General features: G+C 42.9%; 1 protein-coding gene across 1 annotated transcript in view; it reads right to left on the bottom strand.

The window, feature by feature from the left end:
* Positions 1–12,814, bottom strand: part of RUNX3 (RUNX family transcription factor 3) — a 58,304-nt gene extending 45,490 nt beyond the window's left edge. The window contains exons 1-3 of the mRNA XM_024203687.3: positions 12,400–12,814; positions 9,738–9,894; positions 536–640 (exon numbers count right to left, since the gene is read on the bottom strand). Coding sequence (XP_024059455.1) covers positions 536–640; positions 9,738–9,894; positions 12,400–12,660 — 523 coding nt within the window. The 5' untranslated portion in view covers positions 12,661–12,814. The remainder of the gene's footprint in view (positions 1–535; positions 641–9,737; positions 9,895–12,399) is intronic.
* Between the last annotated feature and the right edge of the window lie 594 nt (positions 12,815–13,408).

Raw genomic sequence — 13,408 nt, 5'->3', positions numbered from 1 at the left:
AAGAAAAACACGTAAAGAAATGGGCTTGCTTAGGGTCCGTCTACTAAGGGGCGCTGGGCACCATTGGCTTCAATGAGACTGGCAGGTGCTCTGCAATGCTCAGGATTTGAGCCAGTGGTTATTTTTTAAGCCAACAGCATTTGTCTGCATCCCGAGGGCTATAAGGGACGGAGCAGTAAAACCATATCCCATCAATCATCTTCATAGTGCTATTTGTGTAAGCACACAGGGTTCCAAGCACACAGGCAGCTTTCAACACACATATTCAGTGCGTGCTTACAACGTTCACCGTCCCAAAGAAACCCTGCACATGCTGCAAATCAGACTCTTCCGAGCGCTCTCATGACATGCCAGCACTGGCATGCACTTTAACACAATAAAAAGGCCAATGCTTTGTGACAACCTGCACCGTAACCACCTGACTGGGCTGCGCACTGGCATGGAAGCATCTTTCACACACATATATGTGGTAACGTCAGCCTGCTCCACACACCCGCTCCTACTCACCCGCTTCCAAATAAAATACATAACTTACTTCTTGGTTCCCGGGGTCCATCCACAGTCACTTTAATGGCTCGGTGATAGGTAGCGACTTGTGTGGGGTTTGTGAACACTGTGATTGTCAATGTAAAGCTTTTTCCTAAAGGGGGAGAGAGAAAAAGAGGAGAGGAAATGCACATGGGTTGATTTCTTCAGTAAGCAGAGTGCATTCTGAGGCTTGGAACGCTTAGGCCCAGATTTCGGAAATGATCATGAAGCCACAAATGCTGCTGTACAAATGAAACTAAGGGAGCATCTGATTCATATATTTAAATTTGTGGGGCACTTTTTGTTGCTGGCAGGTACCAAGAAATTGGACCTGGTCCCACTGGAGTCAATGGCAAACCTCCCACTGAGAGAACTGGGCCCATTTCAGAATCAAAGCCAGAACCCTTTTTGATACATTATAACAGCCAGGATTATTTTTCCCTTCTACCTAGAACAGCTTCCTTCTTCTCATGTGCCAGGGCATTTCCTCCTCCCCATGCAAATCCATCCTCGAAACCCAGTGCTGTCAACTCACTTCCCGTCATTACTCTCAGACCTGGAGCTCTCTGCTCCCCAGCACCTGGGCACCGAGGGCCCGATTGTGCAACCACTGTTTGTGCCACTGGTCCCAGAGAGAGCTCAGGGCCTGAGCAAACTTCTCAGCATGAGTCAGGATTCCAGAATTGGGCCCATCAAAATAAAGTATTTTTAAAATGATAGAGACATACATTTGGACAATAAGGATAGATAGATAGATAGATAGATAGATAGATAGATAGAAAGTAAAGGCCTGATTGTGCAAACATTTACTACCAAGAGTAGTACTTACTACCATGTGCAATTCTATTAACTTCATTGGCACTGTACCCAGTAGTCAATAGCTGCATGACAAAGCCCTGATTTTTTTGAATTTACTGTCATGAACATAAGAACATAAGAAAGGCCGTACTGGGTCAGACCAAAGGTCCATCCAGCCCAGTATCCTGTCTTCCAACAGTGACCAATGCCAGGTGCCCCAGAGGGAGTGAACCTAACAGGTAATGATCAAGTGATCTCTCTCCTGCCATCCATCTCCACCCTCTGACAAACAGAGGCTAGGGACACCATTCCTTACCCATCCTGGCTAACAGCCATAAATGGACTTAACCTCCATGAATTTATTTAGTTCTCTTTTAAACCCTGTTATAGTCCTAGCCTTCACAACCTCCTCAGACAAGGAGTTCCACAGGTTGACTGTGTGCTTTGTGAAGAAGAACTTCCTTTTATTTGTTTTAAACCTGCTGCCCATTAATTTCATTTGGTGGCCCCTAGTTCTTATATTATGGGAACAAGTAAATAACTTTTCCTTATTCACTTTCTCCACACCACTCATGATTGTATAGACCTCTATCATATCCCCCCTTAGTCTCCTCTTTTCCAAGCTGAAAAGTCCTAGCCTCTTTAATCTCTCCTCATATGGGACCCGTTCCAAACCCCTAATCATTTTAGTTGCCCTTCTCTGAACCTTTTCTAATACCAGTATAGCTTTTTTGAGATGAGGAGACCACATCTGTACACAGTATTCAAGATGTGGGTGTACCATCAATTTATATAAGGGCAATAAGTTATTCTCCATCTTATTCTCTATCCCTTTTTGAATGATTCCTAACATCCTGTTTGCTTTTTTGACTGCTGCTGCACACTGCGTGGATGTCTTCAGAGAACTATCCACGATGACTCCAAGATCTCTTTCCTGATTAGTCGTAGCTAAATTAGCCCCCATCATATTGTATGTATAGTTGGAGTTATTTTTTCCAATGTGCATTACTTTACATTTATCCACATTAAATTTCATTTGCCATTTTGTTGCCCAATCACTTAGTTTTGTGAGATCTTTTTGAAGTTCTTCACAGTCTGCTTTGGTCTTAACTATCTTGAGCAATTTAGTATCATCTGCAAACTTTGCCACCTCGCTGTTTACCCCTTTCTCCAGATCATTTATGAATAAGTTGAATAGGATTGGTCCTAGGACTGACCCTTGGGGAACACCACTAGTTATCCCTCTCCATTCTGAAAATTTACCATTTATTCCTACCCTTTGTTCCCTGTCTTTTAACCAGTTCTCAATACATGAAAGGACCTTCCCTTTTATCCCATGACAACTTAATTTACATAAGAGCCTTTGGTGAGGGACCTTGTCAAAGGCTTTCTGGAAATCTAAGTACACTATGTCCACTGGATCCCCCTTGTCCACATGTTTGTTGACCCCTTCAAAAAACTCTAATAGATTAGTAAGACATGATTTCCCTTTACAGAAACCATGTTGACTTTTGCCCAATAATTTATGTTCTTCTATGTGTCTGACAATTTTATTCTTTACTATTGTTTCAATTAATTTGCCCGGTACTTTTTGATGTTAGACTTACTGGTCTGTAATTGCCGGGATCACCTCTAGAGCCCTTTTTAAATATTGGCATTACATTAGCTATCTTCCAGTCATTGGGTACAGAAGCCGATTTAAAGGACAGGTTACAAACCATAGTTAATAGTTCCGCAACTTCACATTTGAGTTCTTTCAGAACTCTTGGGTGAATGTCATCTGGTTCCGGTGACTTGTTACTGTTAAGTTTATCAATTAATTTCAAAACCTCCTCTAGTGACACTTCAATCTGTGACGATTCCTCAGATTTGTCACCTACAAAAGACGACTCAGGTTTGGGAATCTCCCTAACATCCTCAGCAGTGAAGACTGAAGCAAAGAATTCATTCAGCTTCTCCGCAATGACTTTATCGTCTTTAAGTGTTCCTTTTGTATCTTGATCGTCCAGGGGCCCCACTGGTTGTTTAGCAGGCTTCCTGGTTCTGATGTACTTAAAAAACATTTTGTTGTTATCTTTCGAGTTTTTGGCTAGCTGTTCTTCAAACTCCTCTTTGGCTTTTCTTATTACATTTTTACACTTAATTTGGCAGTGTTTATGCTCCTTTCTATTTACCACACTAGGATTTGACTTCCACTTTTTAAAAGATGCTTTTTATCTCTCACTGCTTCTTTTACATGGTTGTTAAGCCACGGTGGCTCTTTTTTAGTTCTTTGACTGTGTTTTTTAATTTGGGGTATACATTTAAGTTGGGCCTCTATTATGGTGTCTTTGAAAAGTGTCCATGCAGCTTGCAGGGATTTCACTCTAGCTTTTAATTTCTGTTTAACTAACCTCCTCATTTTTGCACAGTTCCCCTTTCTGAAATTAAATGAACGTCCTTCTCTCAGCAGACCTCTCTTGCCTCTTGCTTTCCGCTCTTCCCCACCCTCCCTCGGTTCTTTGTTCTGTTGCTGCTCTTCACTTCATTATCTGGAGACAGGAGCCGTAAGAGCTGAACCTTGCATCTGAACGGCCCCGAACTTTGGGGGCAAAGATAAAAAGGAAACAGGAGACAAACCAATCCCCCTTGCTTTCAGTTTTGCAAAACCAAAAGCAGACCAGGGAGGGTTTGAGGCTCTGATGATTGTGGGCTCGTACTCATTTGCTTACTTGTCTATAGAGCACTAAGGTGTACTGCGGTGAGGGATCTAGATCAGGAGACAGGCTGACAGAAAAATGATTTAAAATACCAGTCTTAGGGATGAGGGATTAAATTACATTTTTCAAGTTAATAGCGTTTATTTTTAAATCGGGATAATGTTGTCAAACGGCTCGGGGAACGTGTGTCTTTGTTAATAATGAAGTAGCAATATTTTGCACTGATATAGACACACTTTGTTTCACCCAGAGCTCTGAAAGCACTTTGCCAAGGGGTGAGCTATCGTTATCTTTGTCTTACCGAGGGGGAAACAGAGACACAGAGAAGCTAAATGACTTGGCCAAGGTCACTGGGTGACTCAACGACAGCAGAGCCAGGAATGGAAACAAGGTCTCCAAACTCCTCCCCCACCATTCCAACCACTAGACAATACTCTTTGCCATAACCAAGGCTGCAACCCAAGGGACAGATCCTCAGCTGGTGGGAACTGCCATAGTTGACACCAGCTGAAGATCTGTCTCCAAGAATCCTGCCTCCCGACTGCCTTCTCTGACTGCTAGACTATACTCAGAGCTTGGAAGAGAAAACCAGCCGAACCAGAAGTCCTGATTCCAGGCCCTATGCCCGAACCATTAGATCACAGCTGCCCTTCTGGATTGGACTACGCTCAGCACCGGTGGAAGCTCACTGATATTATCACCAGACTCACAGCCAGAATGCAGGATTTAACAAAACCATTGTTATAATGGACTCTACTCTTGCCAGCTCTCAGGACTGTTTGCGGGATGAGCTTGTAGCTGTTTCACCTTGACTACCAGCCACAAAGCACTTTTGCTACCATATATCTCGTCTGGACAAATCCCATTTTACTGCCCTTAGGTCCTTGTGCATTCATTACACACACACACAAACACACACACGTTTTCACTATAGCTGAGCAAACACTGTACAGCAAAAAAAAAAAAAAAATCATTCGCTCCAATATCATTTTTTAGATATCTACAATAATTTAAAAGGGATGCTCTATCCAAATACTCCACACACCCCAGACACCAGTGACAAAAACAAACATTGCAATTAAATGATTTATTCGTCTAAAATCAAATTGAATTTTAAAAAGATGGAGTCTCTCCCTGTGGGTTAACGTCTCACATCTATTCTACTGAAAATATTTCCTTGCAGGATTGTTCATGGAAAATGGCTAATTTTAAGTGGATACTAGAGGGTGAAATTCACCCTGATGCAGAGAGCCAGCACAGAGCGCAGGTATCACTTAAGACCTCAGATTAGGACTTAAAGGGTGCAAACACCTTGTACTGGCTTTCTGCATAGAGGTGAATTTCCCCCAAAGTAAATTTCAGTATCAAATGCAAGTATTTGCACTCACAACCTATGCTGAAGAGTTCCACTTATGCAAGGTAGGAAACACAAAGAACATGACGTGACCTTTGCATCCAATCAGAACTAGCCAGCACAGTGAGACCATCCCATAGCAAAATACTCTCAGTGAAACAACTCACAGATCAGGAATTATTAGCAGAATTTATTCATGGAGCAAGTTCAACGATAGGCAATAAGATTAGAGACAATTTCTGTCTGCTCACGTGCAATTCACAAACAGAGGGGGGAGGGATAGCTCAGTGGTTTGAGCATTGGCCTGCTAAACCCAGGGTTATGAGTTCAATCCTTGAGGGGGCCACTTAGGGATCTGGGGCAAAATCAGTACTTGGTCCTGCTAGTGAAGGCAGAGGGCTGGACTCAATGACTTTTCAAGATCCCCTTCCAGTTCTAAGAGATGGAATATATCCATTAATTTATTTTATTTAGAACAGGAGGCAAAAGCCTTCCAGTAAATTATTTGGTACGACGCTTAGCACAAATACATGAACAATAACGTTCAGATTATCAGTCTGGTCTAATGCCTAGCCCAGACATTTAGGAGATTTAAACCCTGGATTCTCTTCCCAGCTCTGCCTATTTTACAGAAATGACTTGACTTCCCTGAATTTCAGTTTCACCCTCTGTAACATAGGGTTCATAATAACACTTTCCTCCCTCCCTGGGGGCATTGGCTTCAGTGGGAGCAACCTGTATTCATCTGATAGCAACATGTGATGCTTAGTGTTTCTAAAGCACTGTAGAGCTCCTCAGATGAATTGCATTATATAGCGCAAATTATTATTATTATTACTCAGAATCAATTTACTCATTCCCATCCTTCTTTGGTGACAGACTAGAACAAGTACAACTTGAGCAATTTCAACCCATCTCCCTCCCCAGACACACCATTATGCACAACATCAATCATTCTAGGCAGTCTGACTGCATAAGAAGGCCTCAATTCACGTTCCAAGCTTCCTACTTCGGGCAAATTGCTAATTATGGGCCAGATTCCAAATGTCCTTACTCACATTGAGTAGTACCTTGCTCCATAAGGAGTTCCACTGATTTCAATGGGGCTACTCCCAGAGCAAGATAATGTTCAATGGGTCTTTGTGCAAGTCATTCAATCTCTCTGTACCTCTGTTCTCCATCTGTAAAATGGGAGTAAGAATATTTTTCTTTCCCCCCACTGTTCGTCTTGTCTATGATTGTAAACTCTTTGGGGCAGGGATTTTTTCTTGCTATATGTTTGTGCAGCTCATGGAATAATGGGGTACCGATCTCAGTTGGTGCCTATCAGTGTTACCTTAATAATAATAATAATAATAATAATAATGATATACCAGAATCTGGTATGATGAGATCTTGGAGTAGATTCTGTCTAATCACGTTTTACACATATAGTTCATGCATCTCTCTCATAGCTGATATGGAAACATACATGAATCAGAGGCCCAAATTCGGCTCGCATACAACACTCCAGATTTCTGTTGGTGTAGACAAGCGCAGAATCTGGCCCTCTTAAAGATTTAAAAGCTCAAACAGGAGGAAGCAACGTGTGACAGAGAAAGCAGAAACCTGACAGAAATCATTTCTATCACTAATTTTTTTTAAAGATATTTGGCCAAATTCTGCTTTCAGCCTCGTTATTCGGGAAAGCACTTAAGCATGGTGTTCAATTGTAGGCACATGCTTGAAGTTTTGATTTAGTTGGGATTAGGTCCTGCTTTGAGCAGGGGGTTGGACTAGATGACCTCCTGAGGTCCCTTCCAACCCTGATCTTCTATGATTCTATGATTCTAAGTTAAGCATGTACGTAGGTACTTTCACATACCATATAGATAAGGGAGGTATAGATAAATTAGAAAATGGACACACATTCCAGTGCAGATTCCAAGTAACTCCACTGAGGTCAGTTGAGTTATTTTAGATCGAAGGGAGAAGAATTTGGCCCATTGGGCCCAGGTTGTGCATTCTTGCTTCTACCCTCCCCAAACTCCTATTGACTTCCTTGCTGCTCAAGGAAAGCAGGACTGTCCCCATTAGTCAGCACAAGATGAACATGTTAGGGTCTAGTCTTGACATATGCGTCTAAGTCATAAGTGCACCTAGGGCCTGATCCAAAGCCCATTGAAGCCAATGGGTGTCTTTCCACTGATTTTCATGGGCTTTGATCAGGTCCATGGTTTGGGAGACAGACTGTACATGTAAGTGCTTTCAAGAGACAGTGAACTCCTGTTGTTTCAGGGCATGAACATGGGAACCCAGGGGAGGAAAATTAATAATGAATTCAAGAGTCAGGCTGAGATTGGGTTAGATTCATAGGGCAAGAAGGATCCTCTTGACTGACCTCCTGCACATCCCAGGCCACATAAGCTCACCTACCCACTCCTGTAATAGGCCCCTACCCTCTGGCTGAGTTACTGAAGTCCTCAAATCTTGGTTTTAAAACGTCAAGTTACAAAGAATCCATCATTTACTCATTCGGGTTGGAAATGTGTGTAAGAAAGATGAACAAAAGAGAGAGCCTAAGAGAATAATTGACTACAGAAATGAAAGCTGAATTCATAAAAGAAAAACATTTTCCATCCATCAACCTGCAACCAGTTAAGTGGAGAGTTTTAAAGAAAATCTGCAACTTGGAAAAGGAGCCAACAGGAAAACGGAAATGTCTGAAAGAATGTAAACTATTCCAGTTTCATAAAGAGTAACAAGTAAACAATTATTACATGCAAATAATTTTTAACATCGCTGGTTTTAATTAATGCCGAGAAGTCAAAATATCTTTGACATTTGTATGTATACATTTGAAAAGTTAGAGAAAACACTGCCATATGGCCATTAAAATATTGGGTTTAACTTTTTGAGAAGAACGAACTGCTTAAATCTGCAGTGTTTACTGGTGATGAAATTTTAAATTTCTATGTCAAATATGGCTGCAATGAATAATGCATGACAGTAAGGGATATAATACTTGCCTTCAAAAGTTGTCTGGCCTGCTGTATAGTTTAGAATTGTAGTTAGTGATATAGCACAATGTCATTTCATTGATGGTTGTTTTTAAAAATTATGCATTATGATTAGTTTAAGGTTAAATTATAGTGTCATAGCTTTTTAAGACCAGAAGGGATCATTAGATCATCTAGTTTGACCTCTTGTATATCACAGGCCATAGAATTTTATCCAGTTAGTCCGGCATTAAGACTAATAACATGCTTGACTAAAGTATATCTTCTATGCAGTCTTGCTCTGAAGACTTCCCTTGGTAGTTTGTTCCAATGGTAAATCACTCTTCCTGTTAAAAAGTTGTGCCTTATTTCTAATTTGAACTTGTCTTGCTTTAACGTCCTATAACTATTAAATTTAACAAATTAGGTTAGTCTCATACCTTTAGAATATGACACTATGTCAGGGTATATACTGCACTCTGGAATTTCTTCTCACAAGAGTTTCAAATCTTTTTGTTTGTTTGTTTAACTCGTCTTCTAATAAGTTTAGCATTGAACCTGGAAGGACCGTAAATTGATTATAATATTCAACAATATATTTTACCAATAACTTCCTTTTCTTTGAGGGGTGAGGGTAGGGTAGGGGAATAGTATTAGTCACACTTCAAACTCTCCATCTACAAGCTCTAATAATAATTATAAGCTTGTGTTGACTATGTCTAGTCACTGCAAATATTTACTTCCCTTCTTATAAATCCTGAACAGACGCAGCATAAGTGACTGTGTTTAAAGTGGTACCGAAGAGCCATTTGGACCTTTACGCTGCTATCCATTTATGGACTAATCCAATGGGAATCTTTTCATAGATTTTAATGGGCTTTGCATCAGGCCTGCAGTCTGGAAAAATGGATACGTGTCTTTTTGTGCAATTTTAGTGTGGAAGGGTGAGAAACGAAAGCGAGTAGATTTAGGTTACAATAATCAACAGCTTCGTATGTTAAAAATAGATTGCTTTCCCTCTTGACGTATGACTTTTGTGCATAAATGTAGGTAAAGCCCAAAAGAATAATGCAATGCAAAACAGTGGAATCCAGCGTATACTGACCCTAATAATAATTGAATGGGCCCAATTCTGATTCCATTGAAAGCAGTGGCAAAACCTCCATTGACTTCATGGGGAGCATGATTAAGTCCCGCATCGCTCATTTCCAAAGCTGGCAATTCTGGTGCCTCTCATGAAATCACATATAGTTATAAATGATTTCCCCTCCTCCCCACACTTTAGAAGGCCATTCCACAGCTACAAAGACATCTCCATGCTGATTTGCAGCTGCTTTAAAATCAAAGCCTTGTAGAGTTACGTAGGAGACCGTTACCTACCTCTGCCACTTCGCCCAACAAATCTGAGGTCATTAAACCTTGCCACTTGATTTTTCATGACCGCGGAGGCATTTCTGAGCTCTGCAGAATAATTCTCATCATTTCCAGCCATGACTGTGACTACAGTCCCATCAGGTACATCTCCAAGGGCTACCACCTAAAGATCAGTGCAACAAAGTTATTTGATACTATTCATTATTATTATTATTATTAAGCTGATCAAAGCAGGCTCATCATTCTGTAACCAGACAGGAGGAATTGTCATTCTGAGTAGAAAAAAGTATTGATTTTTTTTTTTAATTAAAACTGAAATATATTTCTTTGGGGGAAAATTCAAAAGAATTCAAGTTCCTTTCATCAAATAAAACTGGCAAATTATGTCCTGATAGCTGAATGATCCCCCTGTTTTCTTAATAGGTGGATTTGTATATTTTGAAATTCCTGGGTTGTTTTTTTTTTTAAAGTCAGAGTCAAAATATTGTTAAAATGCAAACAATTTTCAGTGAAAATTTTGCCTGAGTGAAAACAGTCGGATTTCTCTTGTAAGAAATATATCTCTATATAATCGGCCTGCGATGATCGCTAATAGCACTATCCAAGTATGGAAGAGAATTACATGTCAAGAATTCCATTGTATGTAACTCAGTTACATACTCTAGGATTTCATCTTTAATTTCCACTTCAGAAGCTAAGCTGTCTATTACACACGCCACAACACACGCAGTTTTAACAGAAAATTCCACAGAATCATTCCAAATATTGTCAAGATTTCATTCTTTAAAAGGGCCAGGTGCATCTGTTATTCTAAACAGCTATGGCAGCCGACACAAAATATCCTCTTTCAGTCCTATAAAATACAGCCGAGCCTGTATTCGTTTTAAAATAATTGCTAAAGGGAGTTTTTCTGCCCCACGCTAGTTTATATAAATACCTATTTGTAAAAGGATTCAAATAAACCGCTGGAGCTGAAGAATATTTTAAAAGCCACGTAATTTAGGGGCTGCGACATCATTTTTGCTATTATGCAAAAGGACAGTTTCCCTCTAACTACCTTGGATCGAAACCTACCAGGTTTCTTCTTTGATTTCAGTTGGATGTAGCTCTGTTAAGCTTTAGAATTTTGGAAAACTCAGACTCTCAGAAATAAAGGAACTCATATTTTTCCATCGACTTTCAATATCTCTCGTGTAGCGAGAGATCTCCATATTATTTAAGATCATCGGTTTTTTAAGCAGGGATTATTTTTTTCTTTTTCAGCCTTTTCTTGATTTGAGAGGGGAGACAACATTCAAACGTTATATTTACACTCCGAGAGTTGAAATGTATCTTCTGACTTTGATCATTTCCCCAGGCTTATTTGCTAAACGTTTGTGCTCTTAAAATATTATCTGCACCAATGATGTCAAGCCCCTTTGGTTTTCTCTCTTGCTATTGCTCAGTCTGCTTTCTTGTCGGTCTATCATTTGAGTCAAAGAAATTAAACTCAAGTTTTAAAAGATCATTCATCACTTCCCTCCGCCCCCAAAACACGACAACACAGTTTTGAATTTGTTGGGTTTGGTTTTCAGTTTCTTTATATCGTTTTTATATTAACTCCTTTTCCCATACATTCAGATCAGATACATTTTCTAGTCACATCTCCCTAACGCACACATATAATTACTTTTTGCAATAGCCAAAAAAATTACATGTCCTCCATAAAGAACCTTTTCTCTGTAGCCTTTCCTTAGCTAGCCTATAACCGCTCTAAAACAGTGCTCTGAAAGGTTTTCGTCCTTTATTAACTCCAGCCCTCAGTTTCTGGTTTGTTTGTTTTTTCCCCCCAAGTCTATATTTTAATACCCTCCCATTCTTCCTAAGAAACTGAAGAGAAACTCCATAAATCCTTAAGGGATCTGCGTTCAAGTTGACTGCGAAAGATTTATTTTCGCCTTTATTGTTTGGCCTGATCATGAATCCAGAATAAAGACTTTTGTGGTCTCTTAGTTGGGATCCGTGGTGAAAGATCTGGGTCTGTGTAAGGTGACTGTCACATATGTCTGCTATCTTTCTTCCTCGCATAGTTCTCCCCCCCCCCTTCAGTCTATACATCCAGAAACAGAAACCCGGTCGATTTTTAATGTTTAACTATCCCATAGGAGCCAACTGACTGAGTGAATTACAACTGGGACAAAAGCAACGACGAAGCAACATGGAAAGGAAAGAAGCTGCCCTTTAATGAAGCCCAGTTGTCTCTGCAGTTCACTTCTTCCCTTTATTATTTCAGAGCAGATCTTCCCCCTCCCACTTAGGTAATTAGCCTCGACTCTCATTAAACTTCAAAGTTCCCTGAGAGCTCCTAACCCTATGCAATATCGGAGATATTATAACCGCAGGGCAACGCGAAAGCTTGATTAAAAATAAATACGCGCCCCGAAAGTGAAGGCAGAATTGATTTAAAATGAAAGGGGGGCGGGAGCTGGAGTGTAAATATTAAGGTTGATTTTCGTAGGTAAGATTCTCCCCACGTATCCTCGCCCCTAAAAAAGCCTCTCATCCTTCTCCTCCCGTCCCCAGCCATTGCTCCGGGGGATCGGACAGGGTTTTAGCCCATCCCTTTGGAAGAAGCCACATCTGGCTGGTCTGGAAACATCTGCCTCCCCCTCCCCGCCCCTTGGCTTACCTTGAAGGCCACCGGCAGGGTCTTGTTGCACCTCCAGTGTGAAGGCAGCACCGAGCACAAGAAGTTGGGGCTGTCTGTCCGCACCAGCTCGCCCGCGTGGTCCGCCAGCACGTCCACCACCGAGCGCACCTCGGGCCGACTTCGGGAGCCCGGCGCCGGCGCGCTCAGCGCCCCGCTGTTCTCTCCCATCTTACCGCAGGGGAAGGCCGTGGAGGGAGGTGTGAAGCGCCGGCTGGTGCTGGGGTCTACGGGAATACGCATCACAACAGCGGGCGTTAGAGAGCCGGCGAGCGAGGGGCGCGGGGGGCGAGGGGCTGGCGGGCCGGGGGAGCTGGGGAGAGGCGCCCGGAGCGCGCAGCTGCCCTCTCCAAACCAGGGGCCGGCCGGGTCCGATGCAGCTTCTCGGGGCAGCGCTTTATAGAGAGCAGGAAAAGAAGAAGCGGCCGAGGGAGTCGGGGTGTGACCTGCGCTCAGGAAACGCGCCTCCGCCGTGTCAGGGGCTGGGACTCGCAGCGCCCTTCGCCTCCTCCTCAGGCCAAAGGAGCCGGGGGAAAGGTCGAGTCACAGCTGGGGCGAAGGGGGACCCCGGATCCTGAGGGTCACCCGTGGGCTCCGGCGCCGGGCTGGCGTCGCGTGGAGACAGGGCTCGGGTGGCGAGCTCCTGGGCTCTCTCCTCCCTCCCTGCCCGCAGCAGCCGGCCCTGGAGTCAGGCAGCGAGTCCCCCTCTTTGCCGGATCTGGGCGATTCTGCCCACGGAGCCTGGGCGCGCCCGGGGTCCCTTGGCACGGGGGCAGGTCTCCGGGCGCTCTGCCGGGGAGCTGGCCGGAGCCCACGCTCGGTCCCGGGAGGTTTCCTTCCTCTCTGGTGCTGAAGCCGCTTTGCAAACCGGTGCGCGGTCGCTGGGGCCTTTCCTCCAGCCAAACTTCTGCCCCCCGAAGGTGCAGCGCTGCGGGAGTTGACCCCCGAGGGCCCAGCCACCAGTCAGCGAGCCTGGGAGGAGACGCGCCCC

This window comes from Terrapene carolina, unplaced genomic scaffold, assembly GCF_002925995.2.
Source record: "Terrapene carolina triunguis isolate 2854851 unplaced genomic scaffold, T_m_triunguis-2.0 Scaffold236, whole genome shotgun sequence".
Lineage (NCBI taxonomy): Eukaryota > Metazoa > Chordata > Testudines > Emydidae > Terrapene > Terrapene triunguis.
The sequence above is the reverse complement of the archived record's forward strand: the minus strand, read 5'-3'. Positions and strand labels throughout refer to the sequence as shown.